At 43.0% G+C, this 23,679-nt stretch overlaps 1 protein-coding gene across 1 annotated transcript in view; it reads left to right on the plus strand.

The window, feature by feature from the left end:
• ZMAT4 (zinc finger matrin-type 4) overlaps positions 1 to 23,679 on the plus strand; it is a 327,812-nt gene that overhangs the window by 41,441 nt on the left and 262,692 nt on the right. Inside the window, exon 2 of the mRNA XM_018559909.1 lies at positions 19,955 to 20,050. Coding sequence (XP_018415411.1) covers positions 19,955 to 20,050 — 96 coding nt within the window. The remainder of the gene's footprint in view (positions 1 to 19,954; positions 20,051 to 23,679) is intronic.

Genomic DNA, 23,679 nt, shown 5'->3' on the forward strand with positions numbered 1-23,679 from the left:
CGGGGGGGGTGGGGGGGGGGAGAAAATAGACTCAGGAGAAGGGAGAAAAAGTGTTAAAATTAGAGTGTTAGTAAAAAGAGGAGGAATGAAGGCAAGGAACCAGTAAGGGAAAGGGGGGTGGAGGAAAGCGGAGAAGAATGGAGGGGAGGCAAAAAGGAGTAAAAAAATGAGGGGCAGCCCCTAAGCAAGCCAATGGCTCAGCAGCTTCCCATTTACACAGGATTAAAGAACTCCAGGAATTTTGTAAAATGTTTTAAAATAACCCTTGCCGTGGGGCTACCCCCACACTGCAAGGGTTAAATGCTCATTTGTGTCTACATGCTAAAGTTAAGCTCCCCAAAGCTCCAAGCCGGCTTCTTCTTAGACCGGTCCTTCAAAAGTCTCTCCCCCTCCTCTGCAGCGTTATAAGGTCCCGTAAATCATCAGGTCTACAGACGGAAGATTCCAATGCTGCAGGAAGGGGGAGACAGGCTGTGGCAGCTGGCTGGCTCATCATGCGTCTATGATGACATGATTATGATACAAAATTCCTGCCATCCCGCTGTCATTAGACAGCATATATCATAGGCTAAAGGCACTACTGTTCACATGTGGGAGCTCACCCCTTCCTCCCACAATAGAGAAAGGGGAATAAGGAAGATTGGTGTAGGCAATCTAAAGAGAGGAAAGGGAGGTTGCAGCAGACAAAGGGTTCATTAAAGATGGTGCGGGTTTGACATGTTTGGCATCTATTTACTTAAGCAATCTCATCTTTTATATTTTACAAAAAATTGGGTATTATATGTGCACTAAAATTCATGTAAAGGTATTTTATTTTACAAAAAATCTGGGTTTGATGAACAGTTGTGCTAATATCAACTGCCACCATGTTATTCTACAGGGTCTCTGCTTTCAGAATATATTTATTTTGTCACAGGTATTTATATGGTGCCAACAGTTTACGCAGCACTTTTACACAGTGTACATTCACTTCAGTCCCTGCCCTCAAGGAGGGGGGGGGGGTGGTTGGTGTTTAGTAAACTTCAGGCCTAAATGTGCATTTTAACATGTGTGCAGAAGATGCAAAAATTGCTCTGACAGGAAAAGGGTTGAAGGCTAAGCGCAACGTAACCACCTCAATACCAGCACGTTTTTATTTTCCCAAAAAATGTTGGCAAAAATATGATCACCTTGGGGTGTCTACTTTCCAAGAAGGGGCCATTTTCATTTTATAACCTTTATATCAGAAAGTAAGGGATATACATTTTTTTCATACTCTACTATATATACAAAAAAAAACAAGTGGTTATTAAAGTGACACTAAACTCATCAGTTAAATCTTAAAATACATTCAAGTACCTTAAACTATCAACAAAAATGTATCCTATTTGTGTATCACTCGGCTGTAGATCCTCAAATCTTCTCTGAATTGGTGCCTTCCTCTTGGAGGGGTCTACTTTTGTTCCTCATGGTCCCTGTGTGTGTTATAAAGTAGCCACCGCGCCAAGCTCATTCCGGGGATAGACTATAACTTGAATACAAATCAGTAAACTAAACATGGGATTGTGGTCCATCACAGGAGTGAGCTTGGAGCGGTGACTACTTTACAACACACACAGGGGGACCATGTGGAACAAAAGTAGCCCCCCTCCAGAAGGAAGGACAGTGTCAGCGCCAATTCAGAGATGATTTGAGGATCTACAGCCACGTGATACACAAATAAGATACATTTTTATGGATTAAGTCCCAAGTTTAGTCTCACTTAAAATACCACCAAAACAAAGCTCTGTCTCAAAAAATGATATAATTGATATAAATGTGTGTACAGTATTGCATGATCAGGTGATTAGAAAACTGTCTCAGCATTGAAAACAGAAATATGGCCTGGAAAGGAAGGGGCTATAACATGCTTGTTTTGAGCTGGTTAAAAAATAAATCATAGGGTTATTAGAAAGTTAACTGCAGCATACTGTCAGTGTTAAATTTGGTCTGGGCATGTCGGCATTAATGACCTCTGAATATGACAGAGGTAAGAGTGAATATTCAGATACTTGCATGGCTCTATGTGTAATTGGTTCCCTTGAGTAATGTATTTCTCTTGGTAGTTACTAATTACTTATGATGGGCTGCTGACCATCACGCCTTCACTGTATGAGAGAAAGTTTGTTTTTGAGTTTGTTTGTTTTCCACCAGTAAAGGCTACTGCTACAGCTACAGTACACAAAGATATTTTGGACAATTATGAGCTTTCAGCCACAGCTTGGGGAAGACCCTTTTCTGTTTCAGCATGGCTCTGCCTCTGTGTCCAACCATGGGCGAGCAACAGCACCCCCAAAGCCCCCCGCCACTGACAGCTTGGCCGCCCACTGCCTCCTACTTGGCCGGCATCTCATTGGGGGGGCAGGTGCGGGGAGGGGATGGCAGCATAGGCAACACGGGCAACCCCTCGCTGCCCCCTCCCCCTCAAACTCTCCCCACTGACAGCTCGGCCACCTGGCTCACAGCTCAGCTGCCTGCTGCCTCCAGCCACCCACTTCCTCCCGGTCACCTGCCAACCTCCTCCAGGCTGGCTGACAGCTCAGCCCCCTTCTCCTGGCTCCTGGCCGCGAGAAAGGTAGGGGCAGCCCTGACAACACCAGCTCCATAAATATATGGTTAGATTAGTTTGGTGTGGAGAAACTATTGTCCAATATCAGTACCCGACCTTACAAATGCTCTTTTGGTAGAATGGGTACAAATTCCCACAGGCACACCGCAAGATTATGAGGAAAACCTTTCTAGAAGAGTGGAGGCTGTTATGGCTGCAAATCCATATTAATGGTTTTGGAATGAGGTATCCAACAAGCTCTTTAGATGTGATGGTCAGGTGTCCACTGAATTTTTAGCCAATTCTTAGTTTAATTTATAACTGCAGGTTAAAACGTTCACTAGCAATAAATCACTATTTTAAAAATAGTCAAAAATGTTCTTCCCGGTTGTTACAAACAAAAGTTGGGCTTAATTGGAAAATAATCACAAACTGGGTACAAGTCCATGAATGTATCGGAGTAAAAGAGATAACTGGACTTACCCTAGATTGTACTCATCAGGAATTGTTATTTAAAAAGGGGATTGTCTTTTTTAAAATGTTGGCATAACATGCTCGTGTTTTCCTGCAGCAGGATGTGCGTTTTTTTTTCATGATTCCTGGTGTTACAAGATTTATTTCAGGTTATTCTATTCTCGATAGTGTACTGGCATTTAAATATTGACCAAGTGCCCAGTAGCTCTCCCTGTGGCTGTGCTTTTTTGGTTGTAACATTTAGCAAGTGATTATATAATAGGCAAAACAAAAAATAACATTTTATAACCTTGCCCAGAGCTGAGGTCACCATGCAGCTAATCTACCTGCCAAAGAACAAAACGGCACTTATGATTTTTTTAAAAGTGTTTCCAAGCCTGCTCGGCATTTAAGACCACACCAGGGAAATCACCAGGATCAGCTACATTTTAGTATTGATGATAAAATCGGTTACTGTCATTGCTGGTATTGCCAATACAGGGTTTCAGATATTAATAGTACTAAAGCAAATAGTTTTTCTTATCCATAGCAGTCAGTCAGATTTTCTTGATCTTTCTCCCACAATGCACTGGAAACATGACAGGGAGACTGAACGCATACGAAAGGATTGCATCAGAACAGCCAAAAACTGTTTGGAGGAAAATACGGAAGGTTCTACGTCATTTCATATGTGAGAGTGTTAAGTTCCAGTTAAAGTGATATTAAACTCAGGATTTCAATCTTAAAAATGCATACAAGTACCTTAACTATTAACAAAAATGTATCTTATGTCTGTATCACTCGGCTGTAGATCCTCCAATCATCTCTGAAATGGTACTGGCATTGTCCTTCCTTCTGGAGGGGGGCTGCTTTTGTTCCCCATGGTCCCTGTGTTTGTTGTAAAGTAGCCACCACTCCAACCCCCCACTACAGCCGAGTGATACACAAATAAGTTACATTTATGATAATAGTTAGGATACTTGAATACATTTTTGAGATTTAACTCCTCAGTTTAGTGTCACTTTAAGTCTCTGTATATCTTACATTTGGGAGCATTATTCTTATACCATTCAAGGCTTTGCTTATGAAATAGATTAAAGATAATATGTGCAGCCCATAGCATTTTGTCAGATACTCCTTTTCTTTTTCCTAGCTTAGGAAATACGGATGAAAGGAGACATCAAATTACTTTGGATAGCATAAAAAACGTATTTCTTTATCTGCTTTTTATTGCCAGAAGTCCATTGAGGACTCGTATGTAAATATAGAATACATTTGTTATTGGCTGCTGCATTGTTATTGGTCACATATGCTGGGGGTGTCACTTTGAATTTTTTAGGCCAGCCCGGAGTTGGGCTTTAACCAAGGAGTTCACATTATGGAGCTCAGGAACAGTGATATTAACCCATGTGACAAATTTCAGGTAAATGTAGATCATTTTTTTAAAATTCAGAATTCGTCATTGATCCATTTAAAATGGGCCCTTGCCCTACTTTATGGTTATGTTGCCATGTCTGTGACATGTATGCCTTTGTGACATATGGTCCAAATAGCGAGATCCTCTGTGGCATGTAACATTACATAAACACACTGTAATTCCAAGAGCCCTTGCGTATTGGGTGCAAACAAGAATTTTGGCTTCACTAATACAGTAAACACACTGTTACCGTAAAACAGATGGCGATATTAAATGGGAGCTCCATAGAAAAATAATTAGGCTTATCTCCATCTCTGCAAAGGACAAGTACAACTTTCATTTTTTTTTCCAACTGAAATTCTGTCAAGACTGCTACAGATGAACAACTCCTCTCTTTAACAATGTATTTTGTGTTTTTTTTTTCACATTAATAACATTGTGTAAATGTGCAGATCAAAAAGAGCAGTTTCTGGAGGTGGCTGGTGCTTAGTTACTTCTAATGATGTCCTTGATTCTTAATCAAGTCTCTAAAAACAAGCGGAATGTTTCAAAATTCTCTAACATATTGCACAGCTATTCCCTTTTATATCGTCATTAACATAGTGGCAAGGTATTCTGTATAATATTATAATGAACAAGATTGCGGTAAGGTACAAGGAAGTAGGATGTTGCCAACACTTAATAGTTGCAATTCGCGGGTTCTAACTATGAAATGCTTTTCTTAAATATTTTATAAGTGTTACTGAAAATGAATAGCGTTCTGCAGATCTCTGGAGGCATATTCAAGTTTTAGTTTGTAAATTATCAGTGGAGAGAACAGGTTGACAGATCAATATGCCCAGTTACAGTTGAAGAGTGTTAAGATTGTTCTGGATATGAACCTCAAACTTCACTTAAAGTGACACTAAATTTGGGAGTCCTCCTCTCTCTGCCGGCGTCCATCACGAAGATGGCCGCAGGCAGTTATCAGAATACTGGCGCAGTGCGCGATGACGTAATCGCGCACGCGTGTGGTGATGTCACGCGCATGCGCAGTGACGTCTCGGCGGGGTGACACTCGGTTACCGCTTCGGGTGTCACCCAGCCTCGGGACGCCCCTGCATATACTTACCTTGTGTCTCTCCTCGTCTCCTGGCCGAACATCTGAACTGCGCATGTGCCCGCCCCAAGATCCTTTGCGGCCACCCAAGACTTTTCAGATGTTCGGACGGGAGCGTGCGGCGAAGACACAAGCTAAGTTTAAACCCCTTTTAAAAGGGTTTAAAAAAAATGTTTTTGCATATATCTACTGCTTGCTAGCAGTAGATATATGAAAAAACACGCGAGGGTTTAATAACCCTTTAATAACACTATTCACTTTATATGCAAAGGTCATGCTGGCAGCATACAGCTGACCAAAGAGGAAAACTAATTTACTTTATCAACATGTATTTCCGCTTATAACAATATTTTAAAAATTAAATTTAGAATATCCCTTAAATAAATATATCGCAAGTAAAGTACAAGTATTTGGCAGTCCTGCTAACCCTGATTGTCTTTCTTTTAGCAGAGATATTGAGCGCACTTGACATGACCTGCTGATGGACAGGTAGACATAATTTTCTTTGTTGAAGAGCCCTGCATTGCAGAGAAGAGTACAGTCAGCTCACACATGAGCCACACGAAGATCTTGCAACTGTCATTAAAATGCTATGAAAAAGCAAAATTAAATTAGACCCCATGTTAGCAGCTGCCAGAAATGATCTCACACTTCGAAACACACGAAAATAGAAACCTTGAGACGGGAAAAATCAAGCACTGATACTCATGGTAAATTTCACTCATTAGTATTCAATCACACAAATTTAGGTAGTAATTAGTTGCCTAATATCCAGGAACATGCTTATTGTTACCTAGTGGTAATCAGACTCGGTACTTGTATAATTACTAGTCAACAGAGTAACACAGCGGTGACCCAAAAAGTGCGACGATATTTCTCTCCAAACTAGAAAGGTGTTTTTATTTAAAGTAGAGCTTTATCCAGAATTTAAAGGGACACAGAGAGCCATTGCGGGTTGTATGTTAACAACATGCCGTCAGACCTGGCATCCAGGAAATATTGCTCCTATAAGAACCAATACCTTAAGCTTTATTTGAGCTGGGGGCCCATCCACATCAAAGAAGCACATGCATACAGGGCCGGATTTACTCTCTCTGCTGCCCCAAGACCAGGTTCCTCAATGCACCCCCCTGTATGCAGACTGCATACAAGCATCGCCAAGATCACTTGTACGAAACAAGCGGCGGCTTCCTCGCTCTACATTTAGCTCTGCTTGCCCAAAGCAGGGCTAAATGTAGAAAACTACCCGCCCAGTGCCCACAACTGCATGTCCCAGGCATCCGGAGATATGAATTCCACATCCCTGCTGCCCCTCTAATACCTGCTCCCCCGAGGCCAGGCCTTGGTTAGCCTTGTGGGAAATCCGGCTCTGCATGCAGATTTAGTAAGGCTTACCGCAGTCCATCTCTATTCAGCTGGCGCTTACTCCCTCTCTTGCAATGATGTGTGTGTGCATGAGGCCTTAAGTAGACACAGAAGGAAGGCAGTGCTTCAACTAGGGAAATCCCTAGGCTATATTTTTATATAACATGCTTATTGTTACCTAGTGGTAATCAGACTCGGTACTTGTATAATTACTAGTCAACAGAGTAACACAGCGGTGACCCAAAAAGTGCGACGATATTTCTCTCCAAACTAGAAAGGTGTTTTTATTTAAAGTAGAGCTTTATCCAGAATTTAAAGGGACACAGAGAGCCATTGCGGGTTGTATGTTAACAACATGCCGTCAGACCTGGCATCCAGGAAATATTGCTCCTATAAGAACCAATACCTTAAGCTTTATTTGAGCTGGGGGCCCATCCACATCAAAGAAGCACATGCAGACAGGGCCGGATTTACTCTCTCTGCTGCCCCAAGACCAGGTTCCTCAATGCACCCCCCTGTATGCAGACTGCATACAAGCATCGCCAAGATCACTTGTACGAAACAAGCGGCGGCTTCCTCGCTCTACATTTAGCTCTGCTTGCCCAAAGCAGGGCTAAATGTAGAAAACTACCCGCCCAGTGCCCACAACTGCATGTCCCAGGCATCCGGAGATATGAATTCCACATCCCTGCTGCCCCTCTAATACCTGCTCCCCCGAGGCCAGGCCTTGGTTAGCCTTGTGGGAAATCCGGCTCTGCATGCAGATTTAGTAAGGCTTACCGCAGTCCATCTCTATTCAGCTGGCGCTTACTCCCTCTCTTGCAATGATGTGTGTGTGCATGAGGCCTTAAGTAGACACAGAAGAAAGGCAGTGCTTCAACTAGGGAAATCCCTAGGCTATATTTTTTTAGGTGTAGCATCAGGAACATTAACAAGCTGATACCAGCAATGGGTCCACAAGCTGAATGTCAGAAAAGGTAATTTAGTGATTTGGCTGTGTCCCCTGAATCTGTTAAATGCAGCCAAATCTATGTTTGACTTTAAAGGGTAGGTTACCCATACTCACTAACTATTGACGCAGACATTGTAGCATGTATCCTTTTTTTTGAGTGTTTTCATATTTTGCTTGGATTCCAGCTGGTCAAATAATTTGTTACCTTGTCAGAGCTAATGTGCCTCTGTTGATTTCAACACTTCCCATATTGTGCAATTGTGTCAAAAAAATTGCATTTTATTTTGTAAAAGGCAATTTTGTATGAAGCACAGGTACCCATGAAAACAATGTTTTCTGCAGGTAAATTGCTCTATGATGTAACACACATGTATAGAATTTTCTCCAAGATCCATTAAAGTGGACCTATACCCCCTTTGGCATAAAATCACATCAGCATACAGCATACTGCATACTGATATGAAATCATCTGACATTCATTAGCTAAACAAACATATTTTTATTTTACTTACAATTTACTTTTTCTACTTCCTGGTTCACTTTGGCACAAATGATGTAATCATGCCCAAGTATTGCATCCTGGGAAAGTGACATCAGCATCGCATAGCTGGGAAATCTCATCTGTAATCTCATGAGATCTCAGGGAAAGGCATTTCCCCCCCCTGAGATTATGTGCATGGTCAAATGTCCTAGTCACATGTGCCAGAGTTCCAGGAAGTAAAGGGAGATCTAGTAACCCGCCCTTAGTAAAAATGGCCTTTGTCGGAAGACTGGGGAAGAATAGAAAAACAAGGTATGCAACAAACAATTAAAAGTCTGCGATTCTCTAGAAGTATCCGTTTGTAGATTGTCATTACTAATCATTTCTAAAGGTGCCTTTGTTGTTATTTTGAAGATATGGGTAAAGTTCCCTTTCAAGGCTTGGTGTTGCACGGGGCCTTAAAACCTTCCTAGTAAGGTGAATTTTCTCCAGGATGTATGGTACCTGCTGTGGCATTGGTACTCCTTGCTCAGCTTTGTGACAAACAGTTGTGTCTCTCAGCTTGTGCTGGAGTCTTGGGCATCCAGTTAGATCTGCGATACCAGTGTAACTGAGATATGCCACAGGAATCAAATAAGACAGATCTTTACCTGGTTCTAGAACACATAACGGTCTATATAATGTATAAATAAAAAAAAACAACAGTGACTTGGGACACAAAACCAAAGAATTTAAAGAATGGGGTGAATGTGGAATCATATTCCCATTCTAGTACATTTTAGCAAGCTGCTGATACCCAATAGCGTTCACCCAAAAATTAGAACTCATTTTGGATAGACTTATCCTTTAAAACCTTTTTTATCTATATCTTTTAGCTTATAAAAAAATATTGTTTGCTTCTTATAAAATAGAATGCAGCAGAACTGGTCACATTTCTTTTCTTGGAAAGGAATATGTAAATAAACTATTTCTGAAGGATAAAATGTCTTCATTGTGTTCTGTCTGTATTGTGAGATGTATCTTTTGTTGAATGTGTGCACCTAGATGAAGGATGTACAAACTATTAACAGTGTTTAGTAACAATGTCTAGACAGGAGGATGATGGCTTCTCTTCAGACTTTCCACCCTCATTTTTCTGACTGTTCTCTTACAAACCTTAAAGCGGACCTTTACCCTCATCTTCAAAATAACAACAAAAGTACCTTTTAGAAATGTTTTGTAATGACAATCTACAATCACATACTTCTAGATAATTGCCGGCTTTGTATTCTTTGCATACCTTATTTTTTTTCCTCCCAGTCATCTGACTGTGGCCATTTTAAATAGGTTGGACTTGATGGACAATAGGTTGGACTTGATGGACTTATGCCTTAATTCAACCTCAAATACTATGTAACTATGTAACTAAAGCTAGTTACTAGATTTCCCTTTTACTTTGCGGAACTCTGGCACACGTGACTAGAATGTGTGACCATGCACATCATCTCAGGGGAGGAAAATGCCTTTCCTTGAGATCTTGTGAGATTACAGATGAGATTTCCCAGCAATGCTCTGCTGATGTCACCTTCCCAGGATGTGACGCTTGGGCACTTTACATCAAAACAAGAAATTGGAAGTAAAATGAAAATATGTTTATCTAATGAATGTAAGATGATATCATATGAGCATGCAGAGCTGCACGCTGATTTGATTTTTAGCCAACGGGGTAAAGGTCCATTTTAAAGGGTTATTAAACCCTCAGTGTGTTTTTGCATATACCTACTGCTAGCAAACAATAGATATATGCAAAAACTTTTTAAAACAAAAACCTTTTAAAATAGGTTTAAACTTACCTGTGCGAACATCTGAAGAGTCTCGGGCGGCCGCAAAGGATCTTGGGGCGGGCACATGTGCAGTTCAGAGGTTCGGCCGGGAGACGAGGAGAGACACACGGTAAGTCTGTGAAGCAGCGTGCACCCGCACAGACTCCGTGGGACATCCAGGGGACGACGACAGAGGAGTCTGCGTTGGATCAGAGATCCGCACCAGCGCTGGAGGGACAGCTGAAAACTACACTAAAGAAGAAGATGATCGGATTAAGAGGCATGCTTTAAGGTAAGTACTTACACTAACGGGGGATTATCTTTTAATGTCACTTTAAGCAGTGACACATTTATAACACCTAGGTACTCACAGACATTATATGATGACCTCCTGAGTTTTTTTTCTCACCTTTCATTTAATGTCTAAATGTTGAAGTCAGGACAACAAAGCAGTAAAATCAGTATGATTCTGTGTACTAGGTGTTTGGTTGCCATCATTCCTCATTGCCATTCATATTGGCTTACAAATGTATTTTGTACATCAATAGAAAAGCCTTGTAATGATTTTAGTGTATGTGGCTGGGGTTTAAAATTAGAGTCGATGGAAGCCCCAACTGAGTAACATTTAATTGGGTAAAAGCACTGTGTATCATAAACAATTGGCATTTTTTTTATACAATTGACATTTTTTAATCAATACTTTTTTTTCCATCCTTGGTTGCAACTAAGTACCGCTGATCTCCTACTTCTTGTCTACATGCATTCTGGTGATGTCTGTATGGCACTTTTCCGGGCAGGTTCCCTGATGGTGGAAACAGTGGATCATGCCAGTGTATTGTGTGTTGAAGCCGCCACTTGTAGTCTCAATTAGAAGCCTGTGTGACATGGTGTCAAGGCAGGAGCGCAACTGGGAGACCGGTACAGAGCATTGAGGTTTCAGTAATTGGCTACATATATTCTTTCAGGCCAGGTTCACACCTGGGCGATCCATGACTGTGCGGCAATCATGCACGAAGCTGCGCGGATTGTGCTGGCAGTGCAATTCTTTTCTAATGGCACCCCAGTTGCACAAAGCAGATTGCTTGGTTTCCTGCTGCAATTCTGCCCGTGCAATCGCGCATGATCCCGGCTGAAAAAAAACGTGTGGTGCATGCCGCAAAAAAGGTACATGTACCTTTTTTCAACAGTTGAAATCAATGGGGCTGCGCGACAATCGCTGTGTGCAACCACACATGATTGCGCGGTCGTGCACGAAACCGCGCGGTCATGTAATCACATACCACCGCTGATCGCACAGGCGGTGCCATTATTTTCTAATGGCACCCCAGTAGCGCCAGGGAGATTGCACGGTTTCCCACTGCGATTCCGCCATTACGCAATTGTGCACGATCGCGGCGGACATAACCATATGATGTGTGTTGCAAAAAAGGTACATGTACTTTTTTTCAGTGATTGCAGCGCGGATATACCCCCATTGAAGTCAATGGGGCCATGCTGCAACTGATGTGTGCAACCGCACACGATCGCGAGGTTTCGTGCACGACCACAGAATCGCACACCACCGCTGGTCGTACTGGCGGTGCCCTTCTTTTCTATTGGCACCCCAGTCGCACCAGGCAGATTGTACGCTTTCCAGTCTGCACCTGGCCTAAAGTAGAAAGACAACATCTTTATCCTAAAAACACTGCAAACCATAAGCTCCAAAAGTTCTCCGTAATGTTGCCGCTCTTTTCTTCCCATTAAATAAATGCTTTTTTCTTAGTGTCCCCGTGCTTAGACACAAATATATATTTTTTTGGTCTTTTGGTCTGTATCACCACATGCAAAGCTTGTTTGAGTTAATGACTCTTTCCATCGGAATTTAATTACAGCGTACACAGCCGTGCTGACCCATCCTTACGTGTGATAACTTGACCACGGACTGCGCTGTGACTCTTCCCAATACAAGTAGACAAATCAGCAGATGTCAATTGGAAAATCAGAGCACAGCGAGACGAGGGCAGCTGAGGGCCTCACAGAGATCATTAAAGATTATCTATTGTATTGATCTTCTCTGATGTATCTGCGGGTCACTGACAGTAATATAGTGTCTGAGAAAATGTGGGCAATGGCACTGATCACAGGCAGTATTCCTCATCATTACCTGGCTGACTCCCTTCTAGGGAGAGAAGTAAATGTCAATTTCTTATTGTTTATTCTCTGTATCCTTAGATTTGAGGCGGAATTGTAGTAAACCAATATAGTTCTGCGACCTGCGTATTCTAAAATTGTTACTGCATGTGGGTACAATCTCTAATGGGAAAAACTAGCTATAGATCATGCTGCCTGCCCCACTCACTGTTTTCCCTGTTGGTCCCACTCTTCTCTAATGCTGCCATCATCTTTCTTCTAGCTTGTCACAAATCCTGTGCTTGCAAGCCTTAGATCACAGATATTTGTGCATCAGTTTCCTTGCAGTTATCTTGGATCACTGAATTAATGTTGTGGTGTGCTATAGCATCGGTTTGGCACTGAAGGGCACTGTAGATGTGCTTTGGGGTGCAGTTGTTGATGAATGGCAACCCAGATATACTCACATATACCCCTCCTTAGTAACATAGTATGTAAGGTTGAATAAAGACCAAGGTCCATCCAGTTCAACCTATGTATGCGATTGTGTGTGTGTTTCTGGCTTTACAACTTCCCATATCCTTGTAGATTCTGCGAGAGAAGAAACTCGTCCAGCAGTTTCCTGAATTTATCAATGTTATCAGCAGATACCACCGCCTGTGGGAGGGAATTCCAAACTTTCACTACTCTCACAGTGAAATACCCCTTGCGAATTCTACGATTGAACCTCTTCTAACCTCTTGTTGTGTCCCCGGGTTCTCAATACAGTTTTGGGACTTACCTGATCACCGCTCCCCCGATGGTCTGTGCTCACCTCTCTCCCCAGTTTTCAGTTTACACTGGACAGGGTGCCTGTACTAGAAACCGTGGCTCCGTTGATGCACATACACAAACACACACAGACACACACACACACACACACACACACACTTTCTTGGGAAATTTAGGTAGAACTCTGTAATCATACTAATTTGTTTTTGGATTTTGGGATGAGTCAGAAACACATACACCTTACAGCTGTCCCTCATTTGGAACCAAATGCCTCTGTCTCTCTTTCCTCCTCAGTTGTCCCTCTTTTTGGTCTAGTGCACAAGTATTAATGAAAAGGTTCTATTTAACTACCAAAAGTGTTATTATGCACCAAAGCCATCATCTTATCTCTTAATTGCCTTTGCTAGTTTAAAAAGCCTGTATAAAGGAAAAGTAATGGTAACAGAAACAATTCTGGGTTTACCCATTATTATTATTATTGGCATATACATTCTTAATGGCCCACATAATGGGGGGTGTGGCAGAAGCTTGTCCATTGTGTAAATACATTGCACTGGAAGTTGTCCCTCTTTCTCATCTCAAAATGTTGGGAGGTAGGAAGAGATATAGGAAACCCACAAAAACACAGAGTGAACATACCAAGGCCATGCAAACAGTGTAATTGGTGGAATTTGAACCTGGGACCTCAGTGCTTCAAGGATACAGAGGTATACAGTGAGCCACCATGCTGCCCAATCTAAGCAATCTCACATTGGGTAAATAGTTGTTTTTTCATCAGTCACCGAGTTTATTCCATGCCCAGTGCTCTAGATCACTAGCCTGGTGGTATAATTGAATTTCAAAGCCACACTGCTTCTAAGAACACACAGCCTTATCAGTGAAGCGCAGGTTGCAGAATAGCAGGTTGGCTTTTCTACACGGTAGTGACGTGCACGATGCTCCTGTCAATGTAGCAGTAAAAACTTAACAGAACAATAGAGAAGTCACAGCAAAAAGCCTTGACAGAATGCCGCGGGCATCCGATGAAAAAGTTAAATATGCCGTCTAATTAGGACTATAAAGTGAGTGATCAGAGAATGGATAATACAGTTCAGGCATATTTGAATTTGAAAAGTATGTTTGGTGGTTTATCTTTTGGCTGACACATCCCATTCCTGCAATGTTAAAGGGGCAGAAAAAGCATCAGGCTTGAGAAAGTATATTTGTTTAAAAATAGGAAGAATTGGTTTTCGGTGCATTTAGTGCTACTTAGTTTATTTAGCTTATTCCTGAAGCCTGTAGAGAACCTGAGTTTGAGAAAGTGTAATATGTCAAAGATTCTTAGGAGTGAATATATAAAACATTTGCAGTGCGAACAGCTCTGCAAAAGTCTTAGGGGGTTATTCACAAAGCTGCCAAAGGCAGACGAGTGCATAACCCAGCCGAAGTGAAGTGAGCCGAATGCTGTTCGGTTAGTCACTTCAGTCTTGTGCTGCTGATTTCAGCCGTACATAGGCTAAAATCAGCCGTACATTGGCTGCCTTCGGTCGGCCGAACATGTTCTGCGTGTTCGGCTGAGCCGAACTGCAGAAGGAGTTTGACTCAGCCGATCCAACATCTGGATCCACTGAGCCGAACCTCTGTCAGCTCCCTCGCTGCCGTTCACCCCTATTCTCATAGGGGCCGAACGGCAGTAAGTGAATAGCCAATTGCCACCGAGCGCCATTCGGCTCGGCTATTCTGCTCGGTACCTCTGAGGTACCGAGCAGAATTGAAAAATATTTCAAAAATGGAGAAAATAGGATAATTAAAAAAGAAATAAAAATATAAAAAAAGAAAAACTAAAAAAAAAAAACCCGCCACCCGCCGACCCGACCGCATTGCGATGGACTCCCGCCGCTTAATGAAGCATCTAACAGATGCCAGCAAAAGAAAAACAATTGGGCAGTGGTGACAGCTAGCTCCGCCCAACTGTTTCCTATTGGCCGGCACCTGCCAGGCCTATGAATAACAACTGGGCGTCACGGCCGGCTCCGCCCAGTTGTTATTGTTTAATGACAGATCAGCATCACCAGGTCATTTGGGGACGGTGATCTGTCATTACAACTGAGCGGAGTCTGCCGTGAGTTCACGGCTGGCTTGCTCAGCTGTCATTTGCATGGAGATTGGTCGGCCTCTCGCCCGACCTTTTCTCCACGCTTCAGCTGTCACTTTGGCTCAGCCGAGCCGAAGCATATGCCTTCGGCTCAGCTGCCTTCGGCTGCTGTACGGGCTATAGTGAATAGCCAGTACGTCAGCGAAATGCAGAGGTGACTAAATCGAGCCGAAGCCGAAGCTACGACTGGATCCTTCGGCTCTTTAGAGCATAACCCTCTTAGTTTTAGATTCACACCACATTATGGCCACTAGATGGGGCTAAGGAGCATAGGAATTCAACAGAGCAAAGACTCCTCTTACCACCAGCTGAAAAAGTAAGTATAAAACATGGAGTGGCTTTGTTTTATTTATTGTAGTATACAAACAGGCTCTTTTTACATTTGTGTGAACAATTAACTGTTTGCTCCCTTTTGGTTTGCGAAACATACCATTGAAAGTTTGTTATATCTGTCTGACAAGTGCAAAAAATACCTGTGATTATGCCAGAAATCTTGTGAGCCGATAACTTCCTTTGCACAAGAAGGTGTTATATAGATATAGGGTGGTTGTGGAATAGACTGTGACCTCCGTAATTCATCAGAAATGAAATAAGCGGGGCTGATTCCGTAGATGGAACCTGAATGCAAACAAAAGGGCTGGGAATTCTGGCTGGTAATTACAAATATAGTAATGGCCATTTTTACATGCAGCTATCGGCCAGGGAATCTCCCAGATGGCAGCTGAATGGGGCCAGGGATGCATCATTGGTTGCTAGGACATTGTTGGCTGCAGGGCTTTTGGTTGTGGAATACACCTACTGCCATCTGCTATTAATCTAAGGGGAGGCAGACCTGATGGGGAACTAGTCTCTCAGTATCACCCACCAGGCTTTGCCCACTTAACAGCTCAACAGCGTTAGTGACCGGCACATTCCAGTCTCAGTGCTATCTAACACTCTTTATGAATTCAGGGACGGCGTTGTCAGATCAAAGAGGAAGGTAGGATCACACTATATACAGTGGTACCTCGGTTCATGAACGCTTCTGTTCGCTAACAATTCGGTTCGCGAACAGGAAGTTCGGCAAATTTTTTCTTCCGTTGGCAAATTCTGCATCGGGCGACGAACACAACCGCAGCCATCTTCCCTGCTCTGACACATCATCGTGGCTTCCTCTAGTTGAGATCGCGGTCTGATCACAGTTTGATTCGGTTTGCGACCAATTCGGTCAACATCAACAGTTATATTTGTGTACTTGCAGCATTTTTAAAGGGATAAAACATGGGGAAATGTCTATGTATTGCAGAGATCTACTAATTGTTTTTTCCATTTCGTTTTAGAATATGCTTTGACTATAGGTCCACTTTAATCTGTTTTATGCAGATCATGCAAATATGCATTTATATTCTTTATCATTTTCCTTTATTCCTTGAAAGAGCTTAGTTGGAATCCATAACAGTCTGCCAGCTCTTCCTGATATCTGAGATATATATGTCTAAGGATGTCTTCAAATACAGGAATAGATAAAATAAAGCATTTCAAAGCTCCTATCTCATTGCTTCCCTATAATACTAAGGCAATCACAAACTATCACTGTGTACTAAATTGCTTTTTTTGCATTTAAAGATACCTTTCTAAAACCAATTTAATGTTAAAAATGCCTAGAAAACTTAAAAGGCCTAGATAACATGAATACATACCAAGAATAACCTTTAATGTGCAGAAAGAATGGAGTTTATCTTTAAATGAAACCTGTCAGCCACTTTAATGTACACCTGCAATGAGAAAATTATACAGGCTGCCATTGCTGACATTTAAGTTTGAGAATGTTTGTTCCCTGGCTGTCATGCTGATGCTTTGGCTTCAGTGCTTTCTGAGTGACTGACTTGAAACAAGCATACATATTAGAAATTCCAGCACTCTTATGGCACTCTTTTACTGGGTGCTTATTTTAGGTCTGTGACTCCAGAGTATAAGGACCCATTCACACGTTGCAGTCCATTTTTCAATGGATGCTAATGGAAGGGCACTGAAAAATGAATGGGTGTGAATGGGGTTAGTTCACACTGCTCCGATATGTTGCATTACATTACATTGGACTGGAAAAAGTAGACAATTCACTATTTTTTTGCAGTGCAATGTAACAGAATGGATCCGGTGTGAATTGGCCCCATTCAAACCCATTATTTTTTTTGTGCCCTTCCGTTAGCATCTGTTGAAAATAGGATCGCAATGGATCAGAAGGAAATTGGAAGGTACAATTGCAAGTCAACAGACCCTCCCTTGACTTGCAATTTCCTTCCAATTTTGATGTGAATGCACCTTTAAAGCTATGCACAGCCAGATAACTAGCATTTTCAGAGGCCAGAAGTGACAGCCCACATATTTCTCTTATGACAGGTATACTTTACAGCCCAATTTCAGCTTGGGCACAAGTAAAATTAATGAATCTTCTACACCTAAAAAAAAATAAATCATTCAAGCCAAAACTTTTTCGTTTTGGATAAAGTAAAGGAGGCTTATAACTCCTGCCAGCTTTTTTTTGTGCTATCTGTGTCCCACTCGGGAGATTTTTCTTCACTTCCTATCTGATAGCCACAACAGGAAGTGAGAATGAACTCCAAATTGAGGGAAATCCTCAATTTGGAGTTCATTCTCCAAAATCCAGGGTTGAAGGATGTATAGAGGAGAGTTGAAGGATGCATAGAGGAGAGTTGAAGGATGCATAGAGGAGAGTTGAAGGATGCATAGAGGAGGGTTGAAGGATGCATAGAGGAGAGTTGAGGGATGCATAGAGGAGAGTTGAGGGATGCATAGAGGAGGGTTGAAGGATGCAAAGAGGAGGGTTGAAGGATGCATAGAGGAGGGTTGAAGGATGCATAGAGGAGAGTTGAAGGATGCATAGAGGAGAGTTGAAGGATGCATAGAGGAGAGTTGAAGGATGCATAGAGGAGAGTTGAAGGATGCATAGAGGAGCGTTGAAGGATGCATAGAGGAGAGTTGAAGGATGCATAGAGGAGAGTTGAAGGATGCATAGAGGAGAGTTGAGAGATGCATAGAGGAGGGTTGAAGGATGCATAGAGGAGGGTTGAAGGATGCATAAAGGAGGGTTGAAGGATGCATAGAGGAGGGTTGAAGGATGCATAGAGGAGGGTTGAAGGATGCATAGAGGAGGGTTGAAAGATGCACAGAGGAGGGTTGAAGGATGCATAGAGGAGGGTTAAAGGATGTATAGAGGAGGGTTGAAGGATGCATAGAGGAGGGTTGAGGGATGCATAGAGGAGGGTTGAAGGATACATAGAGGAGAGTTGAGGGATGCATAGAGGAGAGTTGAGGGATGCATAGAGGAGGGTTGAAGGATGCATAGAGGAGAGTTGAAGGATGCATAGAGGAGAGTTGAAGGATGCATAGAGGAGAGTTGAAGGATGCATAGAGGAGAGTTGAAGGATGCATAGAGGAAGGTTGAAGGATGCATAGAGGAGAGTTGAAGGATGCATAGAGGAGAGTTGAAGGATGCATAGAGGAGAGTTGAAGGATGCATAGAGGAAGGTTGAAGGATGCATAGAGGAGGGTTGAGGGATGCACAGAGGAGGGTTGAAGGATGCATAGAGGAGGGTTGAAGGATGCATAGTTTGGCTAACAATGGTAAAGAAAGTCATGTTGTGGTGACTTTAAAAGTTTATAATGACTGGCCGGTTGGCTTTAAATGTATTCAATTTCAAGCAAAAAAAAGATCAGTAAAGAATGCGATGCCCCTGGAAATCATGTTCATTTAGCAGATATTCATACACGATGGCAGTTAAAGAGGAACATTACCCTGATCTTCAAAATAACAACAAAGGCACCTTTAGAAATGTTTAGTAATGACAAACAACTACAAACACATACTTCTAGATAATTGCGGTCTTTTTATTTTTTGCATACCTTATTTTTCTTTTTATCCCCAGTGACCTTATGACAGTGGCCATTTTAACTAAGGGCAGGTTACTAGATCTCCCTTCACTTCCTGGAACTCCTGTGACTAGGACATATGACCATGCACATCATCTCAGGGGAGGAAAATGCCTTTCCCTGAGATCTCATGAGATTACAGATGAGATTTCCCAATGCTCTATGATGTAACCTTCGCAGAATGCGACGCTCTGGCACATTACATTTCCCTTTACTTCCTCAAACTCATGTGACTAGGACATGTGACCATGCACATGATCTCAGGGGAGGAAAATGCCTTTCCCTGAGATCTCATGAGATTTCCCAGCAATGCACTGCTGATGTAACCTTCCCAGGATGCAACGCTTGGGCACAATTACATAATTTGTGCCAAAGTGGACAAGGAAGTAAAAAAAAAAAAGAAACTATAAGTAAAATAAAAATATGTTTGTGTAGCTAGTAAATGTAAGATGATTTCATATCATGGAGCATGCAGCGCTGTATGCTGATGTCATTTTTAGTCTAAGGGGGTAAAGATCCGCTTTAAGAACAGTGACTATGTACATCTAAAGGGATGCTGGTTCTGCCTCTTTCTTATAGCGATAGTAACAGCCGGCAGCCTTCTTCCCTCTTTCTCGCCTTGTGTTTTTATCGGGGACACCTGAAATGTACATAGGAGGAGAAATTTCTTTTCAGGACCACAAGCTGTTCAGATGAGCTAAATACAGTTTAAGGAGCAACATATCACTCAGGTCTTTATTTTTATCATGAAGGCGTATATATGTTTTAAAGTAGTGAACTCATTGTTTTTTTTTAGGCTTTTCCTTTCTTTGCGTATGATTCTGTTCTGAGTCACATTGCTAAACCACTGCTTTGTCTTGCTTTTGCATTTTCAGATGAAGTCTGAGGACAGAGCATTGTTTACTGAGACTTACTGCAAAATCTGCAATGCGCAGTTAATATCCGAGTCTCAGAGGGTTGCACATTACGAGGTAAGGCTAAGACACCTGTTTTTTCATAATGCTGTATTGGGGATCTTGAAGAAAGGATAGTTGTATGATGTGTGAAGATTCTGGTTTGTACAGAATAGAAACAAATAAACTCTGCAGGTATTCTGTTCCACTTTTTGTTCACCTTTAAAGGACCAACCTACCCAATACTGATATATCCACGTTATAGCAGCTGATATAAATTGGATTGTTCACCAGGTGGTTATATTTGCCTGGAACTAAGATCCGTGCACCAACTTCAAAAGGTGGTCTTACGCTTCCTTTTGGATTTTTCATTTATCTTGCATTACAGGAATGCAGCAGGTGGAATGAGACAATGAGATTATGGTTGAGGGAGCAGAGACTGAAACTCTTGGGGGTTTTACAACTTGAGTCCCCAAGTGATACAAAGAAGATAGTGGGATTTATAGCTTACCATTTATCAATGGATTGAAAATTGTTTTTATAGCCAGTTGTTGGCCTATATAGTAAATGAGCCGTTCTCACATTAAAGGGATATGTGTTGTGGAAACACTTAGGTTGTCATTGAAGGCCTCTGTCCTCAAAGCTGCATGTCACACTTAGTTACATAGCTACATAGTATTTGGGGTTGAATAAAGACATACATCCATCAAGTCCAACCCATATAGGTCCACGCATCATCACTGATCCAATGGCTTCCATACATCCCGAGCCACTGTCCTGTAACAAGTATGCAGAGTTGTTCTGATCTCTCTCTGACATCCCTAGCCCCCATGCATATTTTCAGAGCAGTGATTTAGAAGGCAGAGACAGCCAGGCTATTAGTCTGTTTAAAAGGAGAGGTCAGACGTAGCAGCACAGGAAGACAAATAATTGTATGCAAGCTGCATATAATGTATATACTGACATATGGGGGGTGATTTACTAACCTAAACACACGCACGCACTAGGTGCGTGTGATTTTTACACAGCAAAACGTATTTATCAACCAAAAAGTCTCTAAAAGCATATTTCCACTAATGCCATATATGGAAAAATCATGCACATGATGCATATATAATGCTGCTTCACAGTTTAGACAAAAATGGTTAGCTCATGCATTTACATTCCTGCATTCATCAACGCAAGCAACACAATGTAGAGCTAATTTACACAACATCACCTTGCAATTCATGCAGGGCTTTGCACAACACACCTGCTGGGTGTGTACACACTACAAAGGTGTTTAGATTCCACCAATAGATCATGCTAGGAGGGAACACACTACAGAGGTGTATACTTGTTTGTGGCGTGTTTATAAGGTTAGTAAATCAACCCCATGGTATCAAGGCATTCAAAACGCACAGCTGCCCAGCTACTGACAGTCAGTGAAATAGCTGTAGAGCTGTAGTTGTAACTCAGTACTCCGTAGCTATCTTTATTGAGCCTTTGGCAAATGTGGCCATATAATGGTAACCTCTGTGTTGTTGTCTACATGGCCATGGTAATTATTTTGGACATGTGCAATTAACCCCTTATGTTTGTGAACCTAATTAGGGCTTATCGGAAAAAACCTGTGTGACTCTTATGTCTCATTCACACGGACAGTTGGGCAAAAAAGTATTTAGTCAGTCACCAATTGTGCAAGTTCTCCCACTTAAAAAGATGAGAGAGGCCTGTAATTGGCATCATAGGTAGACCTATGCCAATTACAATTCGCTGATTACTCTGAAAAGCAGATTACTCTGAAAATCTCCTTTGACGGCTCTGCTCTGCCTCCACCCTCCTTTGCTTGCTATTGGCTGGGAGGGAGAGTGCAGCACCATCATTGGCTGCCTGGCTAGTTTCAGCAGAGCGGGAAGGCACCTGCAGACGAGGCACAACAGGGCTGCTGGGGGCTTCACATGGAGCAGACATGGATGCTCCCCCCCATTGCCCCCCCCCGGATCCACCACCTGGAGAGAAAGAAGAGGGCATGAGGACAGAGCACATCACCACTGTAAGTCCCTTTTCTTACACCGCTGATCTTACTTAACTGATCTCACTTAACTGACATCTGCACTGCGTCACATTACTGACTTCCGCACTGTGTCACATTACTGACCTCCACGCTGCGTCACCTTACTGACCTCTACACTGCGTCACATTACTGAGCTCCACACTGCGTTACATTACTGACCTCCGCACTGCGTCACACTACTGAATTCCGCGCCCTGTGTCACCTTACTGACCTCCGCACAGCGTCACCTTACTGACCTCCACACTGCGTCACCTTACTGAATTCTGCGCCCTGTGTCACCTTACTGACCTCCGCAGTGCGTCACCTTACTGACCTCCACACTGAGTCACCTTACTGACCTCCACACTGCGTCACCTTACTGAGCTCCGCACTGCGCCACATTACTGACCTCTGCACTGCGTCACACTACTGAATTCCGCGCCCTGCATCACATTACTGACCTCCGCACTGCGTAACTTACTGACCTCAGCACTGCGTCACCTTATTGACCTCAGCACTGCGTCACCTAACTGACCTCCGCACAGCGTCACCTTACTGACCTCCGCACTGCGTCACCTTATTGACCTCCCCACTGCGTCACATTACTGACCTCTGCACTGCGTCACCCTACTGACCTCCACACTGCGTCACATTACTGACCTCTGCACTGCATCACATTACTCACCTCCACACTCTGCGTTTATTATTATCGTTCCCACCCTCCGCCGCTCTGCTGAGCCCGGCCGGCCACACAGAACAATCAGGACCCAAAGCAGAGGCTGCACTGTAGTCAGGCAAATTAGGCGGCCTTTGCCGCTGCCTAATTTGTGTGAGTACAGACCGCCCAAGGCTTACAGCGGCGGCAAGATCCCAGAAGGAGAAGCCAGGGGAGTGCGTTGTACACCGGGGGAGAGCTGGAGGGGCAGTGGACACATAGGCGGTGAGAGAGGAAAGGGGTGGCACAGTAGCAGTGGAAGAGCCAGATGGGGGGAGGGCTTATTTTTTGGCAGTGTCCCTCCCGAGACTAGACTCTGGATCCGCCCCTGCTTGGAGGTCGGCTCTATTGATCGGGAAGTGAGCAGAAACATGCACCATTCCGCTTACTTCCCGAGCATCCCGAGGACTGCGTGCAGCCACCTGTGCATCTCTATGACTTTGCACATGCAGGGCTAAATGTAGAACGGGGAAGCCACTTGTTTGTTTACAAGTGATCTTGGCGATGTCCCCAAGATCACTTGTAATACCTCTCTGCATGCTGGCTCCAGGCTCCGTCTCCCAGCTCCGTCCTCGCTGGTTGCTGCTGTTTTCAGGATGGAGAGAGGTGAGCAGAGTGTCAGAGTTAAAAGTAAGCCTGCCGCTCCGTGTATACAATGAGAGGGGAGAGCTGTCTTCCCCTCTCACCTGTCACAGGAGTTCCAACACAGTGCTGTGCTAGAACTCCTGTATTGGAGGTGACGGGCAATGGCGTAACCAGAGTTATGGGCGCCCGCGGCAGAACATTTTTTTTCGCCCCCCCCCCATATTATGTAAACATCCACTAGAACTGCAAATATATATCAGCTAAGAAACTACAAGTCCAAGCATGCCATCATTGTCCCTGTACACCCCCCCACCCACACACACATATCACCCAGGGAACGGCAATATCTGGTTGTTGTACAGGGGCAATGAG

This window comes from Nanorana parkeri, unplaced genomic scaffold (assembly GCF_000935625.1).
Source record: "Nanorana parkeri isolate BGI_ZX_2015 unplaced genomic scaffold, ASM93562v1 scaffold2, whole genome shotgun sequence".
NCBI lineage: Eukaryota > Metazoa > Chordata > Amphibia > Anura > Dicroglossidae > Nanorana > Nanorana parkeri.